The sequence below is a fragment of the Neovison vison genome, chromosome 4 (assembly GCF_020171115.1).
Source record: "Neovison vison isolate M4711 chromosome 4, ASM_NN_V1, whole genome shotgun sequence".
Classification (NCBI taxonomy): Eukaryota; Metazoa; Chordata; class Mammalia; order Carnivora; family Mustelidae; genus Neogale; species Neogale vison.
The window spans coordinates 87,532,177-87,558,135 of NC_058094.1; the positions used below are offsets into that span (position 1 = coordinate 87,532,177).

Genomic DNA, 25,959 nt, shown 5'->3' on the forward strand with positions numbered 1-25,959 from the left:
TACCTTTCCATTCTTAGAATTCTGAAAACTACTATGTCTTTTCATAGAGAAAGAAATAGACAATTTTTAATAGCAGTTTTAATGAGATGAGATAGCATACTCAACTCATTTAATGAGATAGCATACTATCCACCAACAAAAAAACATAGTTTTTTTTTTTTTTTAAGATTTTATTTATTTACTTGACAGAGAGAAATCACAAGTAGACGGAGAGGCAGGCAGAGAGAGAGAGAGAGAAGCAGGCTCCCTCCTGAGCAGAGAGCCCAATGCGGGACTCGATCCCAGGACCCTGAGATCATGACCTGAGCCGAAGGTAGCGGCTTAACCCACTGAGCCACCCAGGCGCCCCAAAAACATAGTTTTTAATAACAAAATGTTCTTAGATGTATAAAGACCAAGAGTTACCAAACAACAAATTTCATTTCATATGGTTGAATTAATAAAATACACCCTGTGAGCTTATGTATAACCTTAAAATACCACCTCACCTGTTTATTACTAGAATGTGAACTGGTAGTTACCAAGATGGCATACAACGTGGCCAAAGGTATATAATCCCTTTCCACAGGGTTTGTCTGTATAAACATAACCTTAACCAAGTAACCAACTCATTGAAGGTTATTTTGAAAGCATTAAGACTTCTAAATACTCTAGATGAGCTATACCCCCTAAAAACTATAAAAAGACATGATTTTCCTAATTCTAAGTCTACAGTTCTCAACTCAGGATGATTCTGCCCTTCTGCGGACATCTCACAACAACTGGAGACATTTTTAGCTGTGACAGCTGAAGCTGGGGAGGGATGCCTGGGTGGCTCAGTCAGTTAAACATCTGCCTTCGGCTCAGGTCATGATCCCAGAGTCCTGGGATTGAGTCCTACCTACATCAGTTGGGAGCCTTCTCCTCCTGCCTGCCACTCCCCCTACTTGTGTGTACGCACACACTTTCTCTCTCTCTAACAAATAAATGAATAAAATTTTAAATAACAACAACTGGGGCTGGCAGAGCTGTCACTAGTGAGTGGAGGGCAGAGATGCTGCTAAACACCCTATGCTGCACAGAAAAGCCCCCTCTCCCACACAAAGAGTTTTCTGGCCCCAAATGGCATTAGTGAGAAGTTTGGGAAACCTTGTTTTAAACTGTCAAAAACAGGGGCCAAATGGCAGAGAAGCAGGGGACCCTATTTCAACCAGTCCCCTGAATTAAGCTGGATATCTACCAGACCACTCTGAACACCCATGAAATCAGCCTGAGAAGTAAGAAGATCTATCAGGATCTATACCAAAAGAATATCTCCGGTGGCTGGTTTTGAAGTACGAAGCAGGGAGCCATGATTCTGTGGGCAGATACTGGATGATAAACAGAAAGGGGAGAGAGCTACCAAAAGTAATGTCGCTGGGAAGGTGAGACAACACAGGAGCCCAAAAGTGTCCCATGCTGGGGACAGGGTACAGATTCACAGACTGGTAGCCTCGGGGAAAGGCCTTTAGAGCAGCCCCCCAGACTGAAACCTGGAGCTCTGGAGGCAGACGTGTAAACTGGAGGCAGCTGGTGGTTTTAGAAGCACAAAGGGCACAGACGTGCCTGGACCTGGAAGTGAGCGCTAGGAGTGCTGCTGTGGGGTACACAACCCAGGACGCTGGGGTTTTCAGCAGCAAAGACAAAGAAAGAGACAGTGTGGCCTGTAGGGCTTTCTGGAGAACAGACTGTGATCTCTCTGTTCTGAGACAGAAGACTGAATAGTCACTTCAGCTCTGACAGAAAACAAAAGCCCCCCCCGCCAAAACCAGTTTTCACTATGCCCATATACCCCACAGGAGGCAGGGCAATTCTGCCAAACAAGGTTGCCTGAGTAACAGTGCAGCAGGACCTTCCCGCAGAAGACAGGCTGAAAGAACAAGAGGCTAACAACCTTAAGGTCCCTATAAAACAGGTGCATCCTGCTTGAGTTGTGGTCAATACTTTGAACTCTGTACATTCCCTCAACCACCCTTGACCAGAATGTCTAGGAGGAGGAATCCCAGACACGGGAAAAATTCAGAGACTGTGACCTCTGCAACAGAATTAAAGGATATGGATATAAGCAAGACATCAGAAATAGACTTCAGGGTAACAACTATGCAGGTGATAGCTAGGCTGGAGAAAAACACTAATGACAACAGATTGTCTAAGGGCAGAAGTGAGAGCTGATTTGGCAGAATTTTAAAATGCCATCAATGAGATCCAATCTAATCTAGATACTCTAACAACTGGGGTAAATGAGGCAGAAGAACAAATTAGTGATTTAGAAGACAAACTAATGGAAAAGAAGGATCAGGAAGAGGCCTGGAACAAACAACTTAGAATCCATGAAAACAGAATTAGAGAAAAAATGACACCATGAAATGTTCCAATGTCAGAATGTCAGAATTATTGGGATCCCTGAGGGGACTGGAGAGAGTGAGAGGACTAGAAGATATATTTGAGCAAATCATACCTACAGTCCCTAATCTAGGGACTGAAACAACTGTTCATGTCCTAGAGGCAAAGAGAACACCCCCCAAGATCAAGGAGGGCAGACAGACCCCCAGGCATGTGATATTGAAACTCGTGAACCTTAAACCAGGTAAAATATCTTAAGGTCGGCTAGAGGGAAGAGATTCCTTATGTACAGAGGGAGGATCATCAAAATAACATCAGATCTGTCCACAGAAATCTGGCAAGCCAGAAAGAGCTGGCAAGATATATTCAGGATACTAAATGAGAAGAACATGCAGCCAAGAATACTCTACCCAGCAAGGCTGTCATTTAGTTGGACAGAGATGGATGGATAGATGGATGGAGAGAGAAAGAGCTTCTAAGACCATCAAAAACTGAAGGAACATGTGACCACTAACCCAGCCCTGAAAGAAATGCTAAGGGGAGTCCTACAAGAGAAGAAAGACCCCAAGAGTGATGTAGAACAAAAATTACAGAAACAATCTATAGAAACAAGAACCTTGTTTAATAAAAGCATATAAAAACAATAAAAAGCAATAAAAACATATCTTTCAATAATCACTCTCAAAGTGAATGGCCTAAATGCTCCCATAAAATGGCACAGGGTTGTAGATTGGATAAAAAGACAGGAACCATCCATACGCTGACTACAAGAGACTCATTTTTTTTTTTTTAAAGATTTTATTTATTTATTTGACAGAGAGAGATCACAGTAGGCAGAGAGGCAGGCAGAGAGAGGGGAAGGGAAGCAGGCCCCTGCTGAGCAGAGACCCCAATGCGGGACTCGATCCCAGGACCCTGAGATCATGACCTGAGCCGAAGGCAGCGGCTTAACCCACTGAGCCACCCAGGCGCCCCAAGAGACTCATTTTGAACCTAAAGATACATCCAGACTGAGAGTGAAGGGATGGAAAACCAGCTCTCTTTCATGCTAATGGACTGCAAAAGAAAGCTGGGGTAGCAATGCTTTTATCTGACAGATTAGATTTTCAGCTAAAGACTGCAGTCAGAGATACAGAAGGATACTGTATCATTCTTAAAGGGTCTATCCAACAAGATCTAACAATTGCAAATATCTATGCCCCCAACATGGGAGCAGCCAACTACATAAGCCAACTGTTAATCAAAATAAAGAGACATACTGATACACTACGTTAATTGTAGGGGATCTTAATAGTCCACTCTTAGCAACAGGCAGATTCTCTAAGCAGAATATCAAAAAACAAACAAGAGATCTGGTAGACCTCAAAGAAATATACAGAACATTCCACCCTAAAACAACGAAATACTCATTCTTCTCGAGCACACATGTAATTTTCTCCAGAATACACCACATACTGGGTCACAAATCAGAGCTCAACCAATACCAAAAGACTGAGATTATTCCCTGCATATTCTCAGACCACAGTGCTTTGAAACTGGAACTCAATCACAAGAAAAAATCTAGAAGAAATTCAAACACTTGGAAGCTAAGGACCATCCTGCTCAAGAATGTTTAGGTCAACCAGGAAGTCAAAGAACTTAAACAATTCATGGAAACCAATGAGAACGAAAACACATTGGTCCAAAACCTATAGGATATGTCAAAGGCGTTCCTAACAGGGAGGAACATGGCCATCCAAGCCTCACTCAAAAAAATAGAAAAATCCCGAACGCTAACTCTCTTTATACCTTAAAGAACTGGAGAATCACCAACAAATTAAGCCTAACCCACTCACGAGAAGAGAAACAATTAAGAAGAGAGCAGAGATCCATGAATTAGAAACCAGAGATATAACAGAACACATTAACAAAACCAGAAACCAGTTCTCTGAAAGAATTAATAAGATCGACAAAGCACTGGCCAAACTAATCCAAAAGAAAAGAGAAAGGACCCAAAGTAATAAAATGATGAATGAAATGGGGGAGACCACGATTAACTCCCAGGAAATAGAAACAATCATCAGAAATTATTATCAACAGCTATATGCCAATAAATTAAGCAACCTAGGGGCGCCTGGGTGGCTCAGTGGGTTAAGCCGCTGCCTTCGGCTCGGGTCATGGTCTCGGGGTCCTGGGATCGAGTCCCGAATCGGGCTCTCTGCTCGGCAGGGAGCCTGCTTCCTCCTCTCTCTCTCTGCCTGCCTCTCCATCTACTTGTGATTTCTTTTTGTCAAATAAATAAATAAAATCTTTAAAAAAAAAAAATTAAGCAACCTAGAAGAAATGGATGCATTCCTATAAACCTATAAACTTCCAAGACTGAAACAGGAAGAAATTGGCAACCTGAACAGACAATCTTGTTACTAGTTGTTTAACTAGTAACAAGATTGAAGCAGTGATCAAAACCTCCCAAAAAACAAGAATCCAGGACCTGATGGATTCCCTGGGGAATTTTACTAAACATTCAAAGAAGAAGTAATACCTACTCTCCTGAATCTGTTTCAAAAAATAGAAACAGAAGGAAAACTTGCAGACCCTTTCTATGAGGCCAGCATTACCTTGATCCCCAAACCAACCAAAGACCCCATCAAAAAGGAGAATTTCAGACCAATACCCCTGATGAATATGATACTAAGATTCTCAACAAGATCCTAGCTAATACGATCCAGCAATATATTAAAAAGAATATCCACCTGGGAATGAATGAATCAAAGAATGACCAGGTGGGATTTATACCTGGGAATGCAAGGGTGGTTCAACATTCACAAATCAATCAATGTGATAGAAAAAAATAGTAAGAGAAGAGAAAAGAACCACATGGTTCTCTCAATTGATGCAGAAAAAGCATCTGACAAGATACAGCACCCTTTCTGGACTAAAACTCCTCAAATTAGATAGAGGGAACATTCCTCAGTTTCATAAAATCCATCTATGAAAAACACACAGCAAAAATCATTCTGAATGGGGAAAAGCTAAAAGCCTTAAGATTAGGAACATGACAAGGATGTTCACTCTCAGCACTATTGTTCAACATAGTACTTGAAGTACTAGTCATAGCAATCAAACACGAAAAAGAAATAAAAGTTACTCAAACTGGCAAAGAAGAAATCAAACTCTCTCTCTTTACAGATGACATGATACTTTATGTGGAAAACTGGAAGACTCCACCCCCAAAGTATTAAACTCATATAGCAGTTCAGTAATGTGATAGAATACAAAATCGATGCACAGACATCAGTTGCTTTCTTATACACTAATAATGAAACTGTAGAAAGAGAAATATAGAGAATCAATTCCATTTACAATAGCACCAAAAACCATAGGATACCTTGGAAACCCTAACCAAAAGAGTAAAGGATCTATACTCTAGAACTACAGAACACTCATGAAGAAATTGAAGAAGACACAAAAAGATGGAAAAATATTCCATGCTCATGGATCAGAAAAATAAACATTGCTAAAATGTGTATGTTGCCCAAAGCAATCTACACTTTCAAGCCATTCCAATCAAAATACCACCGGCATTCTTCAAAGTGCTAGAACAAACAATCCAAAAGTTTGTATGGAAACAGAAAAGACCCCAAATCACCAAGAAAATGTTGAAAAAGAAATAAAGCTGGGGACATCGCATTGCCTGATTTCAAGCTATATTACAAATCTGTGATCATCAAGTCAGCATGGTACTGGCACAAAAACTGACACAGAGACCAATGGAACAGAGTAGAGAGCCCAGATATGGACCCTCAATCCCATGGTCAAATAATCTTCCACAAAGCAGGAAAAAATATCCAATGGAAAAAAGACAGTCTCTGGTGCTGGGGAAATTGGAAGAAGAATGAAATTCGACCATTTTCTTATACCATACACAAAGATAAACTCTAAATGGATGAAAGACCTCAATGTGAGATAGGAATCGATCAATATCCTAGAGGCGAACATAGTAACCTCTTCAACATCTGTCACAGCAACTTCTTTCAAGACACATCTCCAAAGGCAAAGGAAACAAAAGCAAAAATGAACAGATGGGACTTCATCAAGACCAAAAGCTTCTGCACAGTGAAGGAAACAGTCAACAAAACAAAGAGGCGACCCATGAAATGGAAGATATTTGCAAATGACACTATAGAGAAAGGGTTGATATCCAAGATCTATGAAGAACTTCTCAAACTCAACACCCAAAAACAAATAATCAAGTCAAAAAATGGGCAGAAGACATGAATAGACACTTCTCCAATGAAGACATACAAATAGCTAATAGAAACATGAAAAAATATTTCATCATCATTAACCACGTTGAGATACCACCTTCTAACAGTTCGAATGGCAAAAATCGACAAGGCAAGAAACAACAAATGCTGGAGAAGATCTGGAGAAAGGGGAACCCTCTTACACTACTGGTGAGAATGCAAGTTGGCGCAGATACTTTGGAAAACAGTGTGGAGGTTCCTTAAAAAAAAAAAAAAAAAAAAAAAAATTGACCCAGCAATTGTACTACTGGGGTTTACCCCAAAGATACAGATATAGCGAAAAGAAGGGGCACATGCACCCCAATGTTCATAGCAGCAACATCCACAATAGCCAAACTGTGGGAAAAGCCAAGATGCCCTTCAACAGACGAATGGATAAAGAAGATGTGGGCCATATATAAAATGGAATATAACTCAGCTATCAGAAATTATGAATATCCAAATTTTGCATCAACATGGATTGGACTGGAGGAGATTATGCTGAGTATAGTAAGTGAAGCAGAGAAAGTCAATTATCGTATGGTTTCCCTTACTTGTGGAACATAAGGAATAGCATGGAGGACATTAAGAGAAGGAAGGGAAAAATGAAGGGGAGGGAATTGGAGGGGGGAGACGAACCATGAGAGACTATGGACTTCAAGAAACAAACTGAGGGTTCTAGAAGGGAGGAGGTCAGGGGGATGTGCTGGCCCGGTGATGGGTATTAAGGAGGGTACATATTGCATGGAGCACTGGGTGTTATATGTAAGCAGTGAATCTTGGAACACTACATCAAAAACTAATGACATATGGTAAGGTGACTAACATAACACAATAAAAATTTAATAAAAAAATAAAATACACTGTCAAAAACACAATACAATACAAAATGTCATCAAAACAGAAATGTGTATTATATTTCTACGACAGATTTACTATCATAGTATTTACCAAAACCTCATCAGCAAGGGGCAATACAGGTATAACATTATACGGTAGAGAACCTAGGTGGAATCCCAACCAATTCTACTGTTCAAACTTAAGTTGTTAGATATGAAAATAATACTTGTAATAGTTAGCTCTTAGAGTTGTGTGAAAAATATTAAATGACAAAATGTTTATAAAGGGCTGAGCATAAAGGAAAAGACACAGTATGGTCCTCACTAATACTGTTAGAAAAGGAATGAAGTTTTTTTCAATATTGAGCTCAATATAAAACAGAAAGAGGATTTCTTATCAAATTATCAATTTACCTTCACTGGCCTCATCTTCTGGACATGAAATTTTCCTGTTCCTGCTACAAAACCTGTCTATTCCAGAACAATGTCCATTATATCTCTGTGACTTAAAAACTGTTTTATCCTCATCAGCCAGATCACTTTCACTGGAACTCCATGTTATATCTTTTAGCTCACCGGTACTCTTAGATGCAGCACTTTCTGTTAAAGAAAAAGAAAATGTATAAACACATTTAACTGATATAGTTATTTGCCAGAATGAAATTTTATACATGTTACTCTGTCAAAGTCACAAATAACAAAATTCTGATGATAGTGAAAGCCACATCTTATATCAGATCAGCCTGTGTAAAGTTCTATGTGAAACCTAAGATTCTCTGAATTAAAACCAAATTTACAAAGAAAAAAGAATTAAGTTTAAAAAAACAAACAAGGAAAATGACTATAGCATAAATGAAAATTTAAAAAAAAAACCTTTAATTATACAACTATAACTTTCTAGAATATTTGATGGAACCAAAAGAACAAGACAAAACACAAAACAAACCATATAACCAGTATTTATGTACAAGAGAAATGCTTCTGTGTGCCTCCTGTATCATATTAGGAGTCCTAGCAGTCACAATGTGTTTAAAAACACTTAATAAACTATTTTAACTAAATTTGTCATTTTGAGGAAATAGTAGATCCACATAGAGTTGTAGGGGGAAAAAAAAAGAAAAAGAGAGCCCTGTATGCTTTATCCAGTTCCTTCAATGGTAACAATCTGCAAAACTATAGTGTAACATCACAACTAGAATACTGATTCTGATACCTACAAGACACAAAACAATTCCATCACAATGAGAATACCTTGCATTACTTTTATAAAGCCACATCTTAGCCACCCTCCTTACCCAATTCTCAATGTCTAGCAACAAATTAGCTTTGCATTTTTGTAATTTTGTCATTTCAAGACTGATATATAAATGGAATCATACTATGTGACAATTCAGAATTGGCTTCTTTTACTCAGCATAATTTCTTTGACATTCATCCAAGTTGTTCTGTGTATCAACACTTTCCACTACGAAGTATTACTACATGACATGTATACACCATAGTTTACCCACTCACCCACTAAAGGGTATCTGTGTTGTTTCTAGTTTGGGGCTACTATGAATAAAGCTGCTATGAACATTGTAAACAGGGTTTTATGTGAAAGTAATTTTCATTCTCTGGGATAAATGTCAAAGGGCAATTAACAGGTTGTGTGGTAACTGCATATTTAGTCTTTTTTTTTTTTTTTTTGCATATTTAGTCTTATAAACTGCCAAACTTCTCCAGAGTGGCTGTACCATTTTACAATCCTATCAGTAACATAACATATCCCATATCACTGACAGCATTTCGGTGTTGTCACCATTTTTTACTTTGTCATTCTAATAGGAAACCTAGAAAGAATGGGGCTACTCCATCTTGATGTAATAGGAAGTTGAGAGGAAACTTGACTAACAGTGATCAGAACAGGAATATACACCTAAAAAAAAATAAATTTACAATTTATTTATTATGCTAAAACTTTAAAAAATACCTTAGACATATTTCAGTGAGATTAAGAGGTTAGATATTATAATTCAAGTTCTATAGTAGAGGAAATAGGCTTAGAAGTTAAATGGTTTCATTCAATACATATTTACATAAAACTGATAAAGTAAGTCTTAAGGAAATAGAAAAATAAGAAAACTTCTTTCTCAAGGAATGCATAGTCTAAAACACAAATCATAAAAAGAAAAATTAACTATTAAATTCGAGGTATGTCACACATAACAGTGGCACAAAAAAAGCAAGTGCTCCAATATGTGTTCATCAGGAAAACAGATTCACTGACAAAATGATGTCTGAAAAAACAGCACTTACAAAGGCACAAAAGCATTAAATAATTATAAACATTTACTAAACACTTACTTGGTGCCACGAACATCCAGAATTACTAAACTTGTCTACCTTCAAAACGTAAAATTAAAAATAAACGAAACTTCATCCATACTGATTTAAATAGCTAATAAAAACTAAGCTGTGTATTTACTTACAAAAGATATTATCATATCAGTCCCTTTTATATGCATAATAATAAAAGAAACTGAAAAGGAAAGAGTGGAATATGACAGAAGGAGAGAATGTTTGTATCCCTTAAAATTCACAGTTCTGGGGCACCTGGGTGGCTCAATTGTTAAGCATCTCCCTTTGTCTCAGGTCATGATCCCAGAGTCTGGTCAGGTAGGGCTCCTAGCTCAGCGGGGAGCCTGCTTCTTCCTCTCCCACTCCCCCTGCTTGTATTCCCTCTCTTGCTGTCTCTCTCTGTCAAATAAATAAAAAAAAGTTTAGAAAAAAAATTCACAGTGCTTTGAAACTTAGTCCCCAGTGTGTGGGATTAAGAGGTAGGGACTCTGGAGGTGATTAGGTCATGAGGGTGGAGCCCTCATGGGATTAGTGCTCTATATAAGAAGCCCCCAGAGAGATTCCTGGCCCATTCCTCCATGTGAGTCGACAGCAAGATGGTAGAGTCCTGAGCCTGGAAGTGAGTCTTCACCACATACTGAATATTCTGGTATTATTATATGTATATTATATTCTGAATATTCTGGACCAATTTCTGCCATTTATAGGCTACTTAGTCTATGGTATTAGTGGTCTATTACTGGTCTATTGGTCTATTAGTGTGATCAGACTAAGATGGGAGGAAGGAAAGTTATCACTACTTTCAGATTATATAATGAATTCATGGAATTCATAATCCATTTTTGGATTTACATAATTTTTACATAATTTTTGCAGATAAAACCACTACCAGGAATTTAATATAAACTCATTTTATTTGTTGAAGGGTACCCTTGAAATCAAGACCCAGTTCAGTGAAATTCTAGGAAGGATATCAGCTAAACTATGAGAATAGCTACAACAGGTAAACATTTATGAGCTCCATTTGCAAGCCAGGCATTGTGCTAGCATGTGGTATTACAGGCTGAACTGTGTTACCCCAAAGGTCATTCACATGTTAAAGTTCTAACACTCCAGTATCCCAGAATGTGATTATTTGGAGATAGGGTCTTTACAGAGATGATCAAGTTATTCCAATAGGACAGGTGTCCTTATAGGAAAGGAAAATCTGGACACATGCAAGGAGTGAAGACACACATGGAAAGTGAAGACATACCAAGAGTGAAGAATCACATAGAAACACAACCATTACAAGACAAGGCAAGAACCCTAGAGCAGATCCTAGAAGGAACTAATCCTGCTAATACCATCATTTTGGATTCAAGTAGCCTCTAGGACTGTGAGATAGTAAGTTTCTGTTATTCACACAATCCAGTTTGCACACTTTATTACTGGTATTTTATCATGGCAGCCCTGGCAAACTACTACACCTAGGATATACAGAAGAGCAACAAATGGTACAAAGAGGAGAAAAGCAATTCAACAAATATAACAACAACAACAAAAAAAATTAGTGACTCCTCTCGAGGAGCAAGCAATTCTGAGCTCAAAAACAAAAATTTTAAGAAAAAAATCTTTTTAAGGCAAAAAAAACCCCTTTCACTTTGGTAAAAAAAAATATATTTTTGTATTATTATTATGTTATATTATTATATAAATATATATATTTAAGTTCTACTTTTCAAAGAAAATCATCTATAAAGGTTCCAGGCTCTTATTTTCAAGTGTATAATCTTTTGTCTTCCTTTTCCCACTCCTTCCCATTGCCTGTTTCCTGCCTTATTCAGTCTTCTCCGGTTACAGTGCCTTACATTTGTGGAAAGAGAGACACAGAGACATATCTCCCCTTTTGGGCACATTCTGCAAAATATGTTCCCCCACTTCTCCTTCCCAGCTCTCACAAAAATACTACTTCCCAGCCTATACTTCTGTTAATATTATGTCTGAAACTAATACATTAGAAGCTACAATTGGGGGGCATCTGGGTGGCTCAGTGGGTTCAGCCTCTGCTTTCAGCTCAAGTCATAACCTCAGGGTCCTAGGATTGAGCCCCTCATTGGATTCTCTGTCCCCCCGCTCTCTGCCTGCCTCTCTGCCTACTTGTTCTCTCCCTCTGTCAGATAAATAAATAATATAGTTTGAAACAAACATACCCCAAAATGCTACTATTGGGGCATCTGGGTGGCTCAGTCAGTTGAGTGTCCAACTCTTGGTTCCAACTTAGGTCATGATCTTAGATTCATGAGACCAAGGCCCATGTACACCTCCACAAGGGGAATAGACCCTGCTTACAATTCTCTCTCTCCCTCTGCCCCCCGCTCTCCTGCACTAAAAAGTAAATTTTTTAAAAAAAAGGTACTATTTAAAAAATGAGCCAGTTCTAGGAAATATCTTGAGACCCTCATTTCTATCAATTTCTGTTTACCAGTTTTTGTTAAATTTTTAACAATATTTTCTTGCCTCAACAGGCAGTTATGTTGTAAATACAGTAATTATACATTGATGCAAGCTCTTTCAGCCTTTCAAAATATACTGATCGTTCTATGAAGTACAAAGAACAGGAGGGTGGGTCGAATATATATTGGCACAGGGAAACCATCGCAAAAGATCTTTCTGTAATTAAACACAAGTTCAGAGCTTATTTTATTCTTCCTTTTTCCCTCAAGTTGGATATGGCTATTCTTGCTTAAAATCACCAAAAAAATAACAGCCACATCTGTAAAAGAAAATCTTTTATACATATACTATGACAATTTAGAAATCCGAATTAAAGTGATCTTTGAAAATCACATCGTTTGGCACTACTAAGAAGAAAAGTTAAATTCTATAGCTCCATCAGAAGATAATTGAATTAGAGGAGCAAGATGGCAAAGCAGTAAGAGACTGAAATATCATCAGGTCCCAGAAGTTCAGCTAGATGGTTATTAAACCATTCTGAACACCTACAAACTCAATAGGAGATAGAAGAGAAGAAGAGCAACAATTCTAGGAACAGAAAATTGACTACTTTTCAAAGGTAGGACTTGCAAAATGAATCTGAAGCACTGGGAAGATAGACCGTGGCAGGGAGAGCCAGATCCCGGCAAGTGAGAGTAGCAGAGCACAAAATTGGATCTTTTAGAAGTTTGCTCCACTGAGAGATGTTGCTCCAGAGGCAAAGCAGGGGATGGAGCCCTCGGCAGGACAGTGTGGTGTCAGGACCCACAGAGACAAAAAAAGACCAGGGGTGAATGAGGGTGATAGAGCTCACAGATATGGGATCACAGGTATGGGATCGGGGAAGTCAGCTGTAAAGATGGAGCTGAAAAGTGGGCTTTCACCTCAGGATTACCTTAAACCATGATCCAAGGCACAGTTGGGCCACTACTCTTTGAGCAGGGACCCCACAAGTAACAGATCCAGAGATGCCCCCTCGTCCTTATTTGGGAGGAGCAATGCGGGAGTGCACTGCAGGAATCTGTTGGGTTTGGAAACCCCCAAACAGAACCATGAGCCAGGGACAGAAACGCTTGGACACAGACCGGGTAAGCATGGAGTGCGGCCAGAAACTAGGGAGATGGGATGGACTGACTGCTTTTCTCTGAGGGTGCATTGAATAGTGGGGCACTGAGCTTTCGGCTCTTATAGGCTGGAGATTTGGAGGCCACCATCCTTATTCCCATCCTCTAAAGTGGTACAGAAAGCATTTGGGGAACAAAAGCTACCAAGAATGAACCCAAGCAGATTACTTAGCCTGACTCCTGGCAATGGGAGTGCAATTCCACCTCAGGCAAAGACATTTGAGAATCACTGAAGCAGACCCCTTCCCCACAAGATCAGCAAAAACATCCAGACAAGACCAAGTTCTCTCTGGAACTACAGAGGTAGGGGAAAGCAACACATAGACTTCATGGCTTTTTCCCTATGGTCCTTTTGAAGGTAAATTTTTAAAATTTTATTTTTTTGTTATTCTATTGTCTTTTTGATATACTACTGATTTAGTCTATTTCTTTTCTATTAACTTTCCTCCTTCCATTTTTAACATTTTTAACTATTTTATCAATACCTTTTTAAATTTTTAAAATTTTCATTGTTATAGTCATATTTTATCCCCTCGTTGTAGTTAACCTTAAGTTTTTGTACGCATATATCTTTTTTATTTTTTTAAAATATTGGGATACAATTTCTTCCAACAATCAAAATATACCATAAATCTAGTGCATGGCTTTGCTCTTCTATCTATCTAGCCTGTCATAATCTTTCCTCTTTTTTTTTCTTTTTTCAACCAACTTCTTATCAATTCCTTTTTGAGAATCTTTTTAAATTATCAACTTTATAGTCATATAACTTCCCTTCATTGAGTTTACCCTTTTTTGGCATATATATGTTTTTCTTTCATCAAAATGTTGGATGGTAGGCTCTTCTACAGACCAAAATATAAGTGAGTGGTTCTGTTCTAGTCAGCAGTCTAAAATATATATATATATATCAGATATAATATTTATTTATTTATTTATTACGCCCTTCTCCCTGCCCTGGTTTTGGGTCTCTTCTAATTTGGTTGATATATTTTTCTGGGAACATTGTTACCCTTTTTAGTATTTTGTTTTCTCATTCACCTATTCTTATCTGGATGAAATGACAAGGCTGACAAACTCATCACAAATTAAAAAAAAAAAAAAAAAAAAAAAAAAAAGAACAAGAGGCAGCCCCAACCGCTAGGGACCTAATCAATAAACACATCAGCATTATGTCAGAACCAGAGTTCAGAATGACGATAATGCAAGCTGGACTCGAAAAAAGCATAGGCTATTTAGAGAATCCCCTTCTGGAGAAATAAAATCCCTTTCTGGAGAAATAAAACAACTTAAATCTAACCAAGTTGAAATAAAAAATGCTATCGATGAGGTGCAATAAAAAAAATGTACGCTCTTACCACTAGGATGAATGAGGAACAAGAGAATTAGTGATACAGAAGACCAAATGACCGAGAATAAGGAAACTGAGCAAGAGAGACAAACAATTACTGGACTACAAGGGGAGAATTCGAAAGATAAGAGATACCATAAGACAAAACAATATGAGAATAATTGGGATCCCAGAAGAAGAAGAAACAGAGAGCGGGGCAGAATGTATATTAGAGCAAAATATAGCAGAATTCCCTAATCTGGGGAAGGGAACAAACATCAAAATTCAGGAGGCATAGAGAACCCAACTCAAAATCAATAAAAAGAGGTCAACACCCTATCATCTAAAAGTAAGACTGAAAAGTCTTAGCGACAAAGACAAAATACTGAAAGCAGCTTGGGACAAGAAGTCTGTAATACACAACAAAAGAAATATTAGACTGGCAGCAGACCTATCCACAGAGACCTGGCAGGCCAGAAGGATGGGCATGATATATGAGTACTAAATGAGAAAAATATACAGCCAAGAACAATATATCCACCAGGCTGACACTGAAAACAGATGGAGAGATAAAGTTTCCAGAACAAACAAAAACTAAAATAATTTGCAAACACCAAACCAGCCCCACAGGAAACATTCAACTCTAAGCAAAGAGAGGGCCTAACAGTGATATAGACCAGAAAGGAACAGAGGCAATATACAGTAACAGTCGCCTTACAAGCAATACAATGGCACTAAATTCATACCTTTCAATAGTTACCCTGAATGGAAATGGGCTAAATGCCCCCAATCAAAAGACAGAGGGTATCACAATGGATAAAAAAAACAAGACCAATCAATATGCTGTCTATAAGAAATTCATTTTAGACCTAAAGACACCTCCGGATTTAAAATGAGGGGGTGCTAAACAATGTACCATGCTAACAGACATCAAAAGAAAGCTGGGGTGGCTATCCTTACAACAGATAAATTAGATATTAAGCCAAAGAGTATAATAAGAGACGAGGAAAGAAACTATATCGTACTTAAAGGGTCTAACAAGATCTACCAATTTTAAATATCTATGCCCCTAACATGGGAGCAGCCAATTATATAAACCAATTAATAACAAAATTAAAGAAACATATGAACAATGATAAAATAATAGTAGGGGACTTTAAGACGCCCCCCGCTTTCTGAAATGGACAGATCATCTAAGCAAAGATCAACAAGGAAATAAAGGCTTTAAATGACACAGTGGACCAGATGGACATCACAGATCTATTTAGAACATTCCATCCTAAAGCAACAGAATACACGTTCTTCTCTAGTGCACCTGGAACATTCTCCAGAATAGATCACATCCCGGGTCACAAATCAGGTCTCAATCGGTACCAAAAGATTGGGAACATTCCCTGCATATTTTCAGACCACAAAGGTCTGAAGCAAGAACTCAATCACAAGAGGAAAGTTGGGAAGAACTCAAATCCATGGAGGCTAAAGAGCATCCTACTAACGAATGAACGGGTCAACCGGGAAATTAAAGAAGAATTTAAAAAATTCATGGAAACAAATCAAAATGAAAACACTAATGTTCAAAATCTTTGGGACACCACAAAGGCGGTTCTATGAGGAAAGTATATAGTAATACAAGCCTTTCTCAAGAAACAAGGGCTCGAGTACACAACCTAACCCTACACCTAAATGAGCTGGAGAAAGAACAGCAAAGAAAGTCTTAAACCCAGCAGGAGAAGAGAAATAATAAAGATGAGAGCAGAAATCAGAGAAATAGAAACCAAAAGAACCGGAGAACAAACCAATGAAACTAGGAGCTGGTTCTTTGAAAGAATCAATAAGATGGATAAACCCATGGCCAGACTTATCAAAAAGGAAAGAGAAAGGACCCAAATTAATAAAATCATGAGTGAAAGAGGAGCGATCACAACCAACACCAAAGAAACACAAACAATTATAAGAACACAGTATGAGCAACTATACGCCAGCAAATTTGACAATCTGGAAGAAATGGATGCATTCCCAGAGACAAATAAACTACCAAAACTGAACCAGGAAGAAATAGAAAACCTGAACAGACCCATAACCTGTAAGGAGAGTGAAACACTCATCAAAAAAGTCTCCCAACAAATAAGAGCCCAGGGCCAGATGGCTTCCCAGGGGAATTCTACCAAACATTTAAAGAAGAATTGATACCTATTCTCCTGAAACTATTCCAAAAATAGAAATGGAAGGAAAACTTCACAACTCATCTGATGAGACCAGCATTACTTTGATCCCAAAAAACAGACAAAAAGGAGAATTACAGAACAAAATCCTTAATGAACACGGATGCAAAAACTCTCAGCAAAATACTAGCCATTGGATCCAACAGTACATTAACAGGATTATTCACCACGACCAAGTGGGATTTATTCCACGGCTCCAAGGTTGATTCAAGATCCGCAAATCAATCAATGTGATGCAATACCTTAACAAAAGAGAGAACGAGAACCATATGATACTCTCAACAGATGCTTAAAAAAAGCATTTGACAAAGTACAGCATCCTTTCTTGATCAAAACTCTTCACAGTGTAGGCATAGAGGGTACACAGCTCAATATCATCAAAGGCATCTATGAAAAACCCACAGCAAGTATCATTCTCAACAGGGAAAACTGAGAGCTTTTCTGCTACGGTCAGGAACAGGGTAGGGATGTTCACTATCTCCACTGCTATTCAATATAGTACGAGAAGTCCTAGCCTTGGTAATCGGACAACAAAAAGAAATAAAAGGCATCTGAATCGGCAAAAAACAAGTCAGACTCTCACTCTTTGCAGATGATATGATACTTTATGCGGAAAACCCAGAAGAATCCACTCCAAAACTGCCAGAACTCATACAGGAATTCAGTGAAGTGTCAGGATATAAAATCAATGCACAGAAATCAGTTGCATTTCTATATACCAACAGCAAGACAGAAGAAAGAGAAATTAAGGATTTTATCCCATTTACAATTCCACCCAAAACCATAAGATACCTAGGAATAAACCTAACCAAAGAGGCAAAGAATCTGTACTCAGAGAACTATAACGTACTCATGAAAGAAACTGAGGAAGATGCAAAAGAATGGAAAAACGTTCCATGCCGTTGGACCGGAAGAACAAATAATGTGAAAATGTCTATGCTACCTAAAGCAATCTATACATTTAACGTAATCCCTATCAAAATAACCATCAACTCTTTTCTAAGAAATGGAACAAATAATCCCAAAATTTATATGGAACCAGAAAAAAACCCGAATAGCCAGAGGAATGTTGAAAAAGAAAACCAAAGCTGGCTGCATCACAATTCCAGACTTCAAGCTCTATTACAAAGCTGTAATCATCAAGGTAGTAGGTACTGGCCCAAAAACAGACACACAAAACAATGGAACAGACTAGAGAGCCCAGAAATGGACCCTCAACCCTATGGTCAACTCATCTTTGACAAAGCAGGAAAGAATGTCTAATCGTAAAAGACAGTCTCTTTAACAAACGGTGTTGGGAAAACTGGACAGCCACATGCAGAAGAATGAAACTGGACCACTTCCTTACACCACACACAAAAACAGACTCAAAATGGATAAAAGACCTCAAATGTGAGACAGGAATCCATCAATCCTTGAGGAGAACACAGGCAGCAACCTCCTTGACCTCAGCCACAACAACTTCTTCCTGGAAACTTCGCCAAAGGCAAGGGAAGCAAGGGCAAAAATGAACTATTGGGAGTTCATCAAGTTCAAAAGCTTTTGCACAGCAAAACAATCAATAAAACCAAAACAACTGACAGAATGGGAAAAGATATTCGCACATGACATATCAGATAAAGGGCTAGTATCTAAAGTCTATCAAGAACTTATCAAACTCAACACACAAGGAACAAATAATCCAATCTAGAAATGGGTAGAAGGACTCCTGTGTGGCTCAATTGGTTGAGCAACTGTCTTCAGGTCAGGTCTTGATCCCAGAGTCCCAGGATTGAGTCCCGCATTGGGCTTCCAGTTCCACAGGGAATCTGCTTCTCCCTCTGACCTTCTCCCCTGTCGTGCTCTCTCTTACTGTCTCTCTCTCAAATAAATAAATAAAATCTTAAAAACAAAAGAAAGAAACAAAGAAAAAAAGAAAGAAAGAAAGAAGTGGGTGGAAGACACGAAGAGACATTTCAGCAAAGACGACATCCAGACGGCCAACAGACACATGAGAAAGTGCTCAACATCACTCAGCATCAGGAAAATACAAATCAAAACCACAGTGAGATACCACCACACACCAGACAGAATGGTTAAAATTAACAAGGCAGGAAACGACAGATGTTGACGAGGATGCGGAGAAAGGGGAACCCTCCTCCCCTGTTAGTGGGAATGCAAGCTTGTGCAGCTACTCTGGAAAACATTCAAAAGGTTGAAAATAGAGCTACCCTATGACCCAGCAATCGCACTATGGGGTATTGACCCTAAAGATACAAATGCAGGGATCCGAAGGGGCACGTGCACTCGAATGTTTACAGCAGCAATGTCCGTAATAGTCAAACCATGGAAAGATCCTAGATGTCCATCAACAGATGAATGGATAAAGATGTGGTATGTACGTGTGTACACACACACACACAGGAATACTATGCAGCCATCAAAAATGAAATCTTGCCATTTGCAACAGCATGGATGGAACTAGAGGGTATTATGCTAAGCAAAGTAAGTCAATGAGAGAAAGACAATTATCATATGATCTTTCTGATATGAGGAATTTGAGAGGCAAGGTGGGGGATTGTGGGGAGTAGGGAGGGAAAAAATGAAACAAGATGGGATCAGGAGGGAGACAAACCATAAGAGACTCTTAATCTCTCAAAACCAATTGAGGGTTGCCAGGGGTGTGGGGGGGTAGGGATATGGTGGCTGGGTTATGGACATTGGGGAGGGTATGTGCTATGGTGAGTACTGTGAAATGTGTATGTCTGATGAGTCACAGTCCTGTACCCCTGCGCAAATAATACATTATATGTTAATTTTTTTAAAAGATTAGGAATTACAAAGGACATGTACCAGTTTATTACACAGTGTTTTATGAATTTATGAATTGGGGAAATCTTATTTCATTTTTATTTTTCATAAAAAGAACCCCCTAAATATTAGTGAAATAACTGTATTGCTCTTATTCACAGAAAGTTTGCCCAGTATGCATAATTTTTAGCAGGCTTTCACACAGCTCTTTTTGCCATCAGACATGGCAAGTACTGCCATCAATTAAGCAACTACTAAGTGCAAGCCTTTGAAATAGACATTTTATTACTTTTTTTGGTTTACAACAACCTAATAAGTTAGACATTCTTTTATGCATTTCCCAGATGGAGAAACAGAGGCTTAGTGTGTTTACCTTCTTTCCCAAGATTACACAGTCAGGACCCCAGGGAGCCAAAAGAGATCTCTTAAGGTCTCAAGCATGGACTTTCCCTGCCTACCCACTAAGTATGTCAGCAGAGCCAGCAGTCCCCCTAGTATTTCTTCCTTACTAAGAGAAACCTAATTTTATTTAAGCAGCAATATAGGTATTTAAAAATCTTTAATTTCACTGAAGTCCCTTTTGTAGAGTGACCCTATATAACAGGTTCTGGCCAATGGTAGAGGTCCTGGGGAGGGAATCCCTTCCCAAAAGAAAAGTACAGTTGGAGAAAATCCTCACAACTTACAGCCCTCCTGAGAACTAGGCCCAGAGAACTTAGCTTCCACCTCGTGACCACAAGAATAAACTCCACACTAAGGCTGCAGAACTCAAAACAGGTCTGACTCCCTAAACTTCTTGTTGCAGGAGATAAATTCAACCCTATTTCTTCAAACACTCTAAGTTTCCTACTATCTATATCTGAAAGCTTTCCCTAACTGATTTACCAAGTAAGAATTTCACTGCCTGAAATATGATAATCCTTTTATCATAGTTCAGAACCATATTTCCCAAATTGGAATTTTTTAAAATCCTGGGAGCCTAAGCTAACCTACTGAGCTCTGCTGATAATAATAAACCAGGAAGGATACATAAAAAATTTTATTATCTATGGGAGGCAAGGAAAAAATGGGGTAGATGGTGACAAAGATGAGAGATTTCTCAAAAATTACCTTTTTACATTTTGATGTTTTTAAACCATAAATATACAGTCTATCCAAACTATGGAAATAAATCAAAGAAGGATATATTAGCCTTATGCCTTTTCTGTCAGGAAACCAACAAAATATTACCTTTCTTGGGTCTAGGGGGTAATTTGAGGTTCTTTTCTGTAATGATCTTCTTTTCAGCTGTTAATGACTGTAGGAAGATGACAATAATATAATAATGATGATAATGTAGTAATTTACATGACAAGGGCTAAAATCAAATATATTTTTTTAAACACTCCAAGCCTTAAACAAAACCCTCCTTAAAATATGCCTCTTTTATTGATTTTTTTGCCTCTTTTATTGATATTAACCAATAAGTATTCCCAAAGCACATATTCCTCATAAATAAATGTATTTTTATATTTTATCAGAATCTAAACAAAGAACTAACCATTAAGAGTTTATAATAGTATTCCATTTTGTACATATCTGTAAGTATTTCAAAATCAGCATACATACAAAAATTAACCAGAATATCTTGTTGGCAACAGATCCTGAGTATACAAGCATTTCATAAATATACTTCTCATCAAGAGTAGGATGCCCAAAGATTTCATTACAAAGAAGTACAAAGGCTGGGCCTGGCATGAAGATGTGATTACTAACCTGCCAAAATTACTAAAGGAATTCAAAACTGTAAGGGAACACCTGGGTGGGTGAGCGGGTTATGTGTATGTCTTTTCAGCTCAGGTCATGATCCTAAGGTCCTGGGATCCAGTCCCACACTGGGCTCTCTGCTCATCAGGGACCCTGGTTCTCCCTCTGCCTGTCGTCACTTCCCCTGATTGTTTGAGCTCTCTCTCTCTCTCTCTGCTTTAACAAAAACAAAAACAAGAAGACAGGACCAATTACTGTGTCCTGAAATAAGGAAGGGAATTCCAAAGAAATATAATTACAGTGGCTTAAATACTCAGGAATCTAAGTATCCATGGGCATTAAGGAAAACCATTTTTAATTACTTTACCAGAGTCCCAGAAGTGTCCTGAAATCCTTCTCCACATCTGAGCCATGCTTCAGAGAGGGAAGCAGCTGCTCCCACTGTCCTGAGACCTGTTCTTCGGAACTTTAGTGGACTCCCTCTTGGAAAAGATAGGTATTCTGTATCCCAATTTCTTTTTCTCTGTGGAGATGGTTTTTAAAGAAAAACAAAATAAAACAAACAAACAAAAAAATCAAACCAACTTCATTAAAAATACATTAGTAATTAACACTATGGGAACCCAGGAATGGCAATGGTGAAGGCATAGCTTTTGAATGTCTCTGAATCCCCATGTAAAAAAATAGTAACAAGAAAGCATACAAACTGCACAGAGAACAAATTCGAAAATACAAAGAGGTGAGGACAAATATATTCAACCCTCCAAAGATCCTGCATATGATTCTATCTGAAAGCAAAGCTGAGAGAAGTGAAGGAACAAAGGAGGATCTCAGTACATACACATGTGGTGTTCATATGAAGTAGGCAATCTGAGGATGAAATGGTACCTGAAACAGGTCCCAAGGACATCCAAAGGAGTAGGAGCAGTTTAAGACACTTAGCACTTGTCAGCCAGGACTACCTTCTTGGACCAGATGTCACACTGCAGAGAAATTGCTGGCTGTGAAATCCGCTCAGCAGCACAGGGATGGTAGAGATAAAGAGAAGAAAAGGTTCAGATGGAGCGTAGGAAGGGAACTGAACCAGAAGATATCTAAATAAACAAGTGGCCATATTTTTGCAAACTACAAGAAAAGAACAGAAATTATAAAAGCTCTTTTGAATTCTGCCTTCTTCTAAAAATTCACAGAAACTATAACATAAAAATAGACAATAGACAGGGATCAAGGTTAAATCCAATACAAATCCAATACAAAGTTCTAATTAGAAAAAACAGAATGGAGCAGAATAACATATCAACACACAAAGAAAGCACACTAAAGACATGCTGAGAGAACAGAAAAAGTGTAACCTACTATTTCAATATAAGACAACACATTTAGATTATAAAAAGTCAGAAATGAAGTAACAAAACTTAAGCAGTAGAATAAAGTTAAAAAATCACCTGAGAGAAAAAGCCCAAATGTCCATCCACAGATGAATGGAAAAAGAAGATGTGGTATATAAACATATATACACAATGTACATACAATGGACTGAATACACACACACACACACACACACACACACACACAATGGAATGTTACTCAGCCATCAAAAAGAATGAAATCTTGCCATTCAACAACATGGATAGAGCCAGAGTATGTTATGCTAAGTGAAATAAGCCACTCAGAGAAAGACAAATACCATATGATTTCACTCATGTGGAATTTAAAAAAAAAAAAAGATGAACATAGTGGGAGGAGAAGAGAGATGCAAATCATAAAACAGACTCTTCACTAAAGAGAACAACTGAGGGTTTCTAGAGGGGAGGTAGGTGGGGGAGGGTTAAATGGGTGATGGAGATTAAGGACACTTGTGATGAACACTGGGTATTGTACATAAGTGACAAATCACTAAATCCTACTCCTGAAAATATTACATTGAATGTTAACTAGCTGGAATTTAAATAAAACTTGAAACAAAAAATAAAATATTCTTTCAACGTGAAAAAAAAAATCAGCTCAGGAAAAAAAGACTAAACTAGAAGGAATCCAAGAGCACATAGTTATCACAGATAATATCTTAAGAAAGTAATAAGGAGGAAAATTTAAAGTGCATTTTAAAGTATTCAAGAGAAACAGAGTGATCAATCAAGTCTCTCTTGTGATCCAACATACAGATAGTAGCAATCCCTGAAGAAGAAGATAACCAAGATAATGGGACAGAAAAAATATCAAAAACTTCAATTCCAGAGAAACTTTCCTGAAATCTTAAAAAAAAGAAAGAAAAAGAAAAAAGGAAACTACATATTGAAGCATACCACATATCTGGTAATATCAGCCCAGAAGCAAACAAAACCAAGATATATCCTAGAAAACAGGCTTTTAAACAAACACTTTGAACATCTAGGAAAAGGAATAAATGATTTGCAAGTGAATAAAAATTACCTTATCATAGAATGTTGACAGCAACTTTACATGAGAAAAAAACAGAAAAGTGTGTTAAGATACTCAAGGGAAGAAAATGAGTGAAGTTTTATCTAGCAACAGTGCTAACACTGATTTATTTCCCTAAATGTTTTTGTATGAGTTTTCCTTTTTTTATTTTTATTTTTTTACAAATGTCTACAACAGACATGTACTCATTTTATAAGATTTTAAATTTGCATTTTATTTAAGGAAAATCTTTTAAATTTGCAACACAAATCAAATTAAGGTTAACTACTATGAGTTGATCATCTGATTAACACAAAAAAACCCTAATCAATACCATTGTGGTTTAAAAAAAAAAAGAATTAAGATTACAATATACTATTAAAACTTCTGCACCGAGGAAGAGGGAACAAATTCATAAAAACAAATTCAGCCATAACATTGATGGCATTTTAATATGTAAGACCCCTACAGATATTCCTCTTTATGTAGAAACTCGTCTGGTGGGGCAGAACTACAAAAGGAAAAAGCATCTATCCTCAAGATAGAGGGTATTTACCCTCCACTAGTGGCAGTTTCCCCTGGCAGCTCTGAAGAAACTCGCTTCATTAACTAGAACAGAAAATAAAGAGGAAGATAACATTTGGTCTCTTGAGCCATTTTGTTTTTCCTTAACTCCAGAATACTTTTGACTGCATTAAATCATCCCAGGTCAGGTATGTAAAGAAATGGGTGACGATGAAATAGGGAAGTACAAGATGATTGACCCTGAAGTATCTTGAACCAGAGAGTAAGAAAGCACTCAAAGAATGAGAACATGTCATAAGGACACATGAGCATAGGTGAATGGCCTCTCACTGGCCAACTGTGGAACATTCCTGCATCAAATAAATAATGACAGTAAAGGATTATAACCTATTGAATAAAACAGAAATCTGGGTCTACATTGATATAAACAGTGGATTGGAAAACCATTAATGAAAGCTGAACCTATTAGGTGACAGTTTAATGATACAGGGGATATTTACATGCTCATTAAGCATCGTCCCACAAATTACTTACTAATTTCAAAGGGAGAAACAGTAACTTTAAAGTTGGGAAACCTGCAGATACCACCTTAATCAAGTAATCAGCATCAAGTGCCTCTTGATAGGAGGCTCTGAGAAGAACACAGGATTCCCGTGGTATTCCTACCAGAAAGGCATAACCTAAATCTAAACTGGGGAAAATATCAGAGAAGACCAAAATAACTGGACTGTACACCTCAACAATGACAAGGTCAAGAAATACAAAGAAAGTCTAAAGAACTATTTCAGATTAACAGAAGATTAAAGAGGCATGGAAAGGAAAGGAAATGTATGATCCTGGATGGGATCTTGGACCAGAGAAAAAACGTCATAATTAGGCAACTGATAAAATCTGAATATGAACTGCTGACTAGATAATAATATTGTATCAGTTTTTAATTTTCTATTTTTGTAATTATACTATGCTTATGTAAGAGAATATCCTCAGTCTACAAAATAAATATTTAGGGGTAGAGGTATAGAAAAAAATTGATCCACACATGCATAGAGAGAGAAAGAGGAAGGGGGGGGATGAGGAAAAGACAGAGAGAGAGGCAAAAAATAATAAACTAGTGAAATGTTGTAAAGGGTTGTATTAGTTCCCTAGGGTTGCTGTAACAAATGACCACAAACTCAGTGCCTTAAAACAACAAAATTATTCTCATAATTCTGGAGCCAAGGAGCCCAAAATGAAGCTGTTAGAAATGAAGTCTCCAAGGAAGATTCTTTCCTGGCCTTTTTCTCCCAGCAATCCTTGCCTTCCTTGGATTGTGGCTTCATCATTCCCGTCTCTGCCTCTGTCGTCTCTGCCTCTGTCATCTCGTGGCCACCTTGCCTACACATCTCTTTGTGTTATCTCCTCTTCTCACAAGTCATTGGATTTAGGGCCCAACCCTAATGCCATATAGGCATTATTATTATTCATCTTAACTAGCTACATGTGCAAAGGTCTTATCTCCAAATAAAGCTACATTCTGGAGTTCCAGGT

At 37.9% G+C, this 25,959-nt stretch overlaps 1 protein-coding gene across 7 annotated transcripts in view; it reads right to left on the reverse strand.

Annotated features, from left to right (window-relative positions):
* SPIDR (scaffold protein involved in DNA repair) overlaps positions 1-25,959 on the reverse strand; it is a 693,030-nt gene that overhangs the window by 592,906 nt on the left and 74,165 nt on the right. For 5 of the 7 annotated variants that reach the window (XM_044245633.1, XM_044245631.1, XM_044245632.1 and 2 more), the window contains exons 2-4: positions 21,857-22,012; positions 20,974-21,040; positions 7,880-8,065 (exon numbers count right to left, since the gene is read on the reverse strand). In XM_044245633.1, coding sequence (XP_044101568.1) covers positions 7,880-8,065; positions 20,974-21,040; positions 21,857-22,012 — 409 coding nt within the window. Of the gene's footprint in view, positions 1-7,879; positions 8,066-20,973; positions 21,041-21,856; positions 22,013-25,959 lie in introns of those variants that run through there. The other 2 variants (XM_044245634.1, XM_044245635.1) reach the window with 2 other exon arrangements.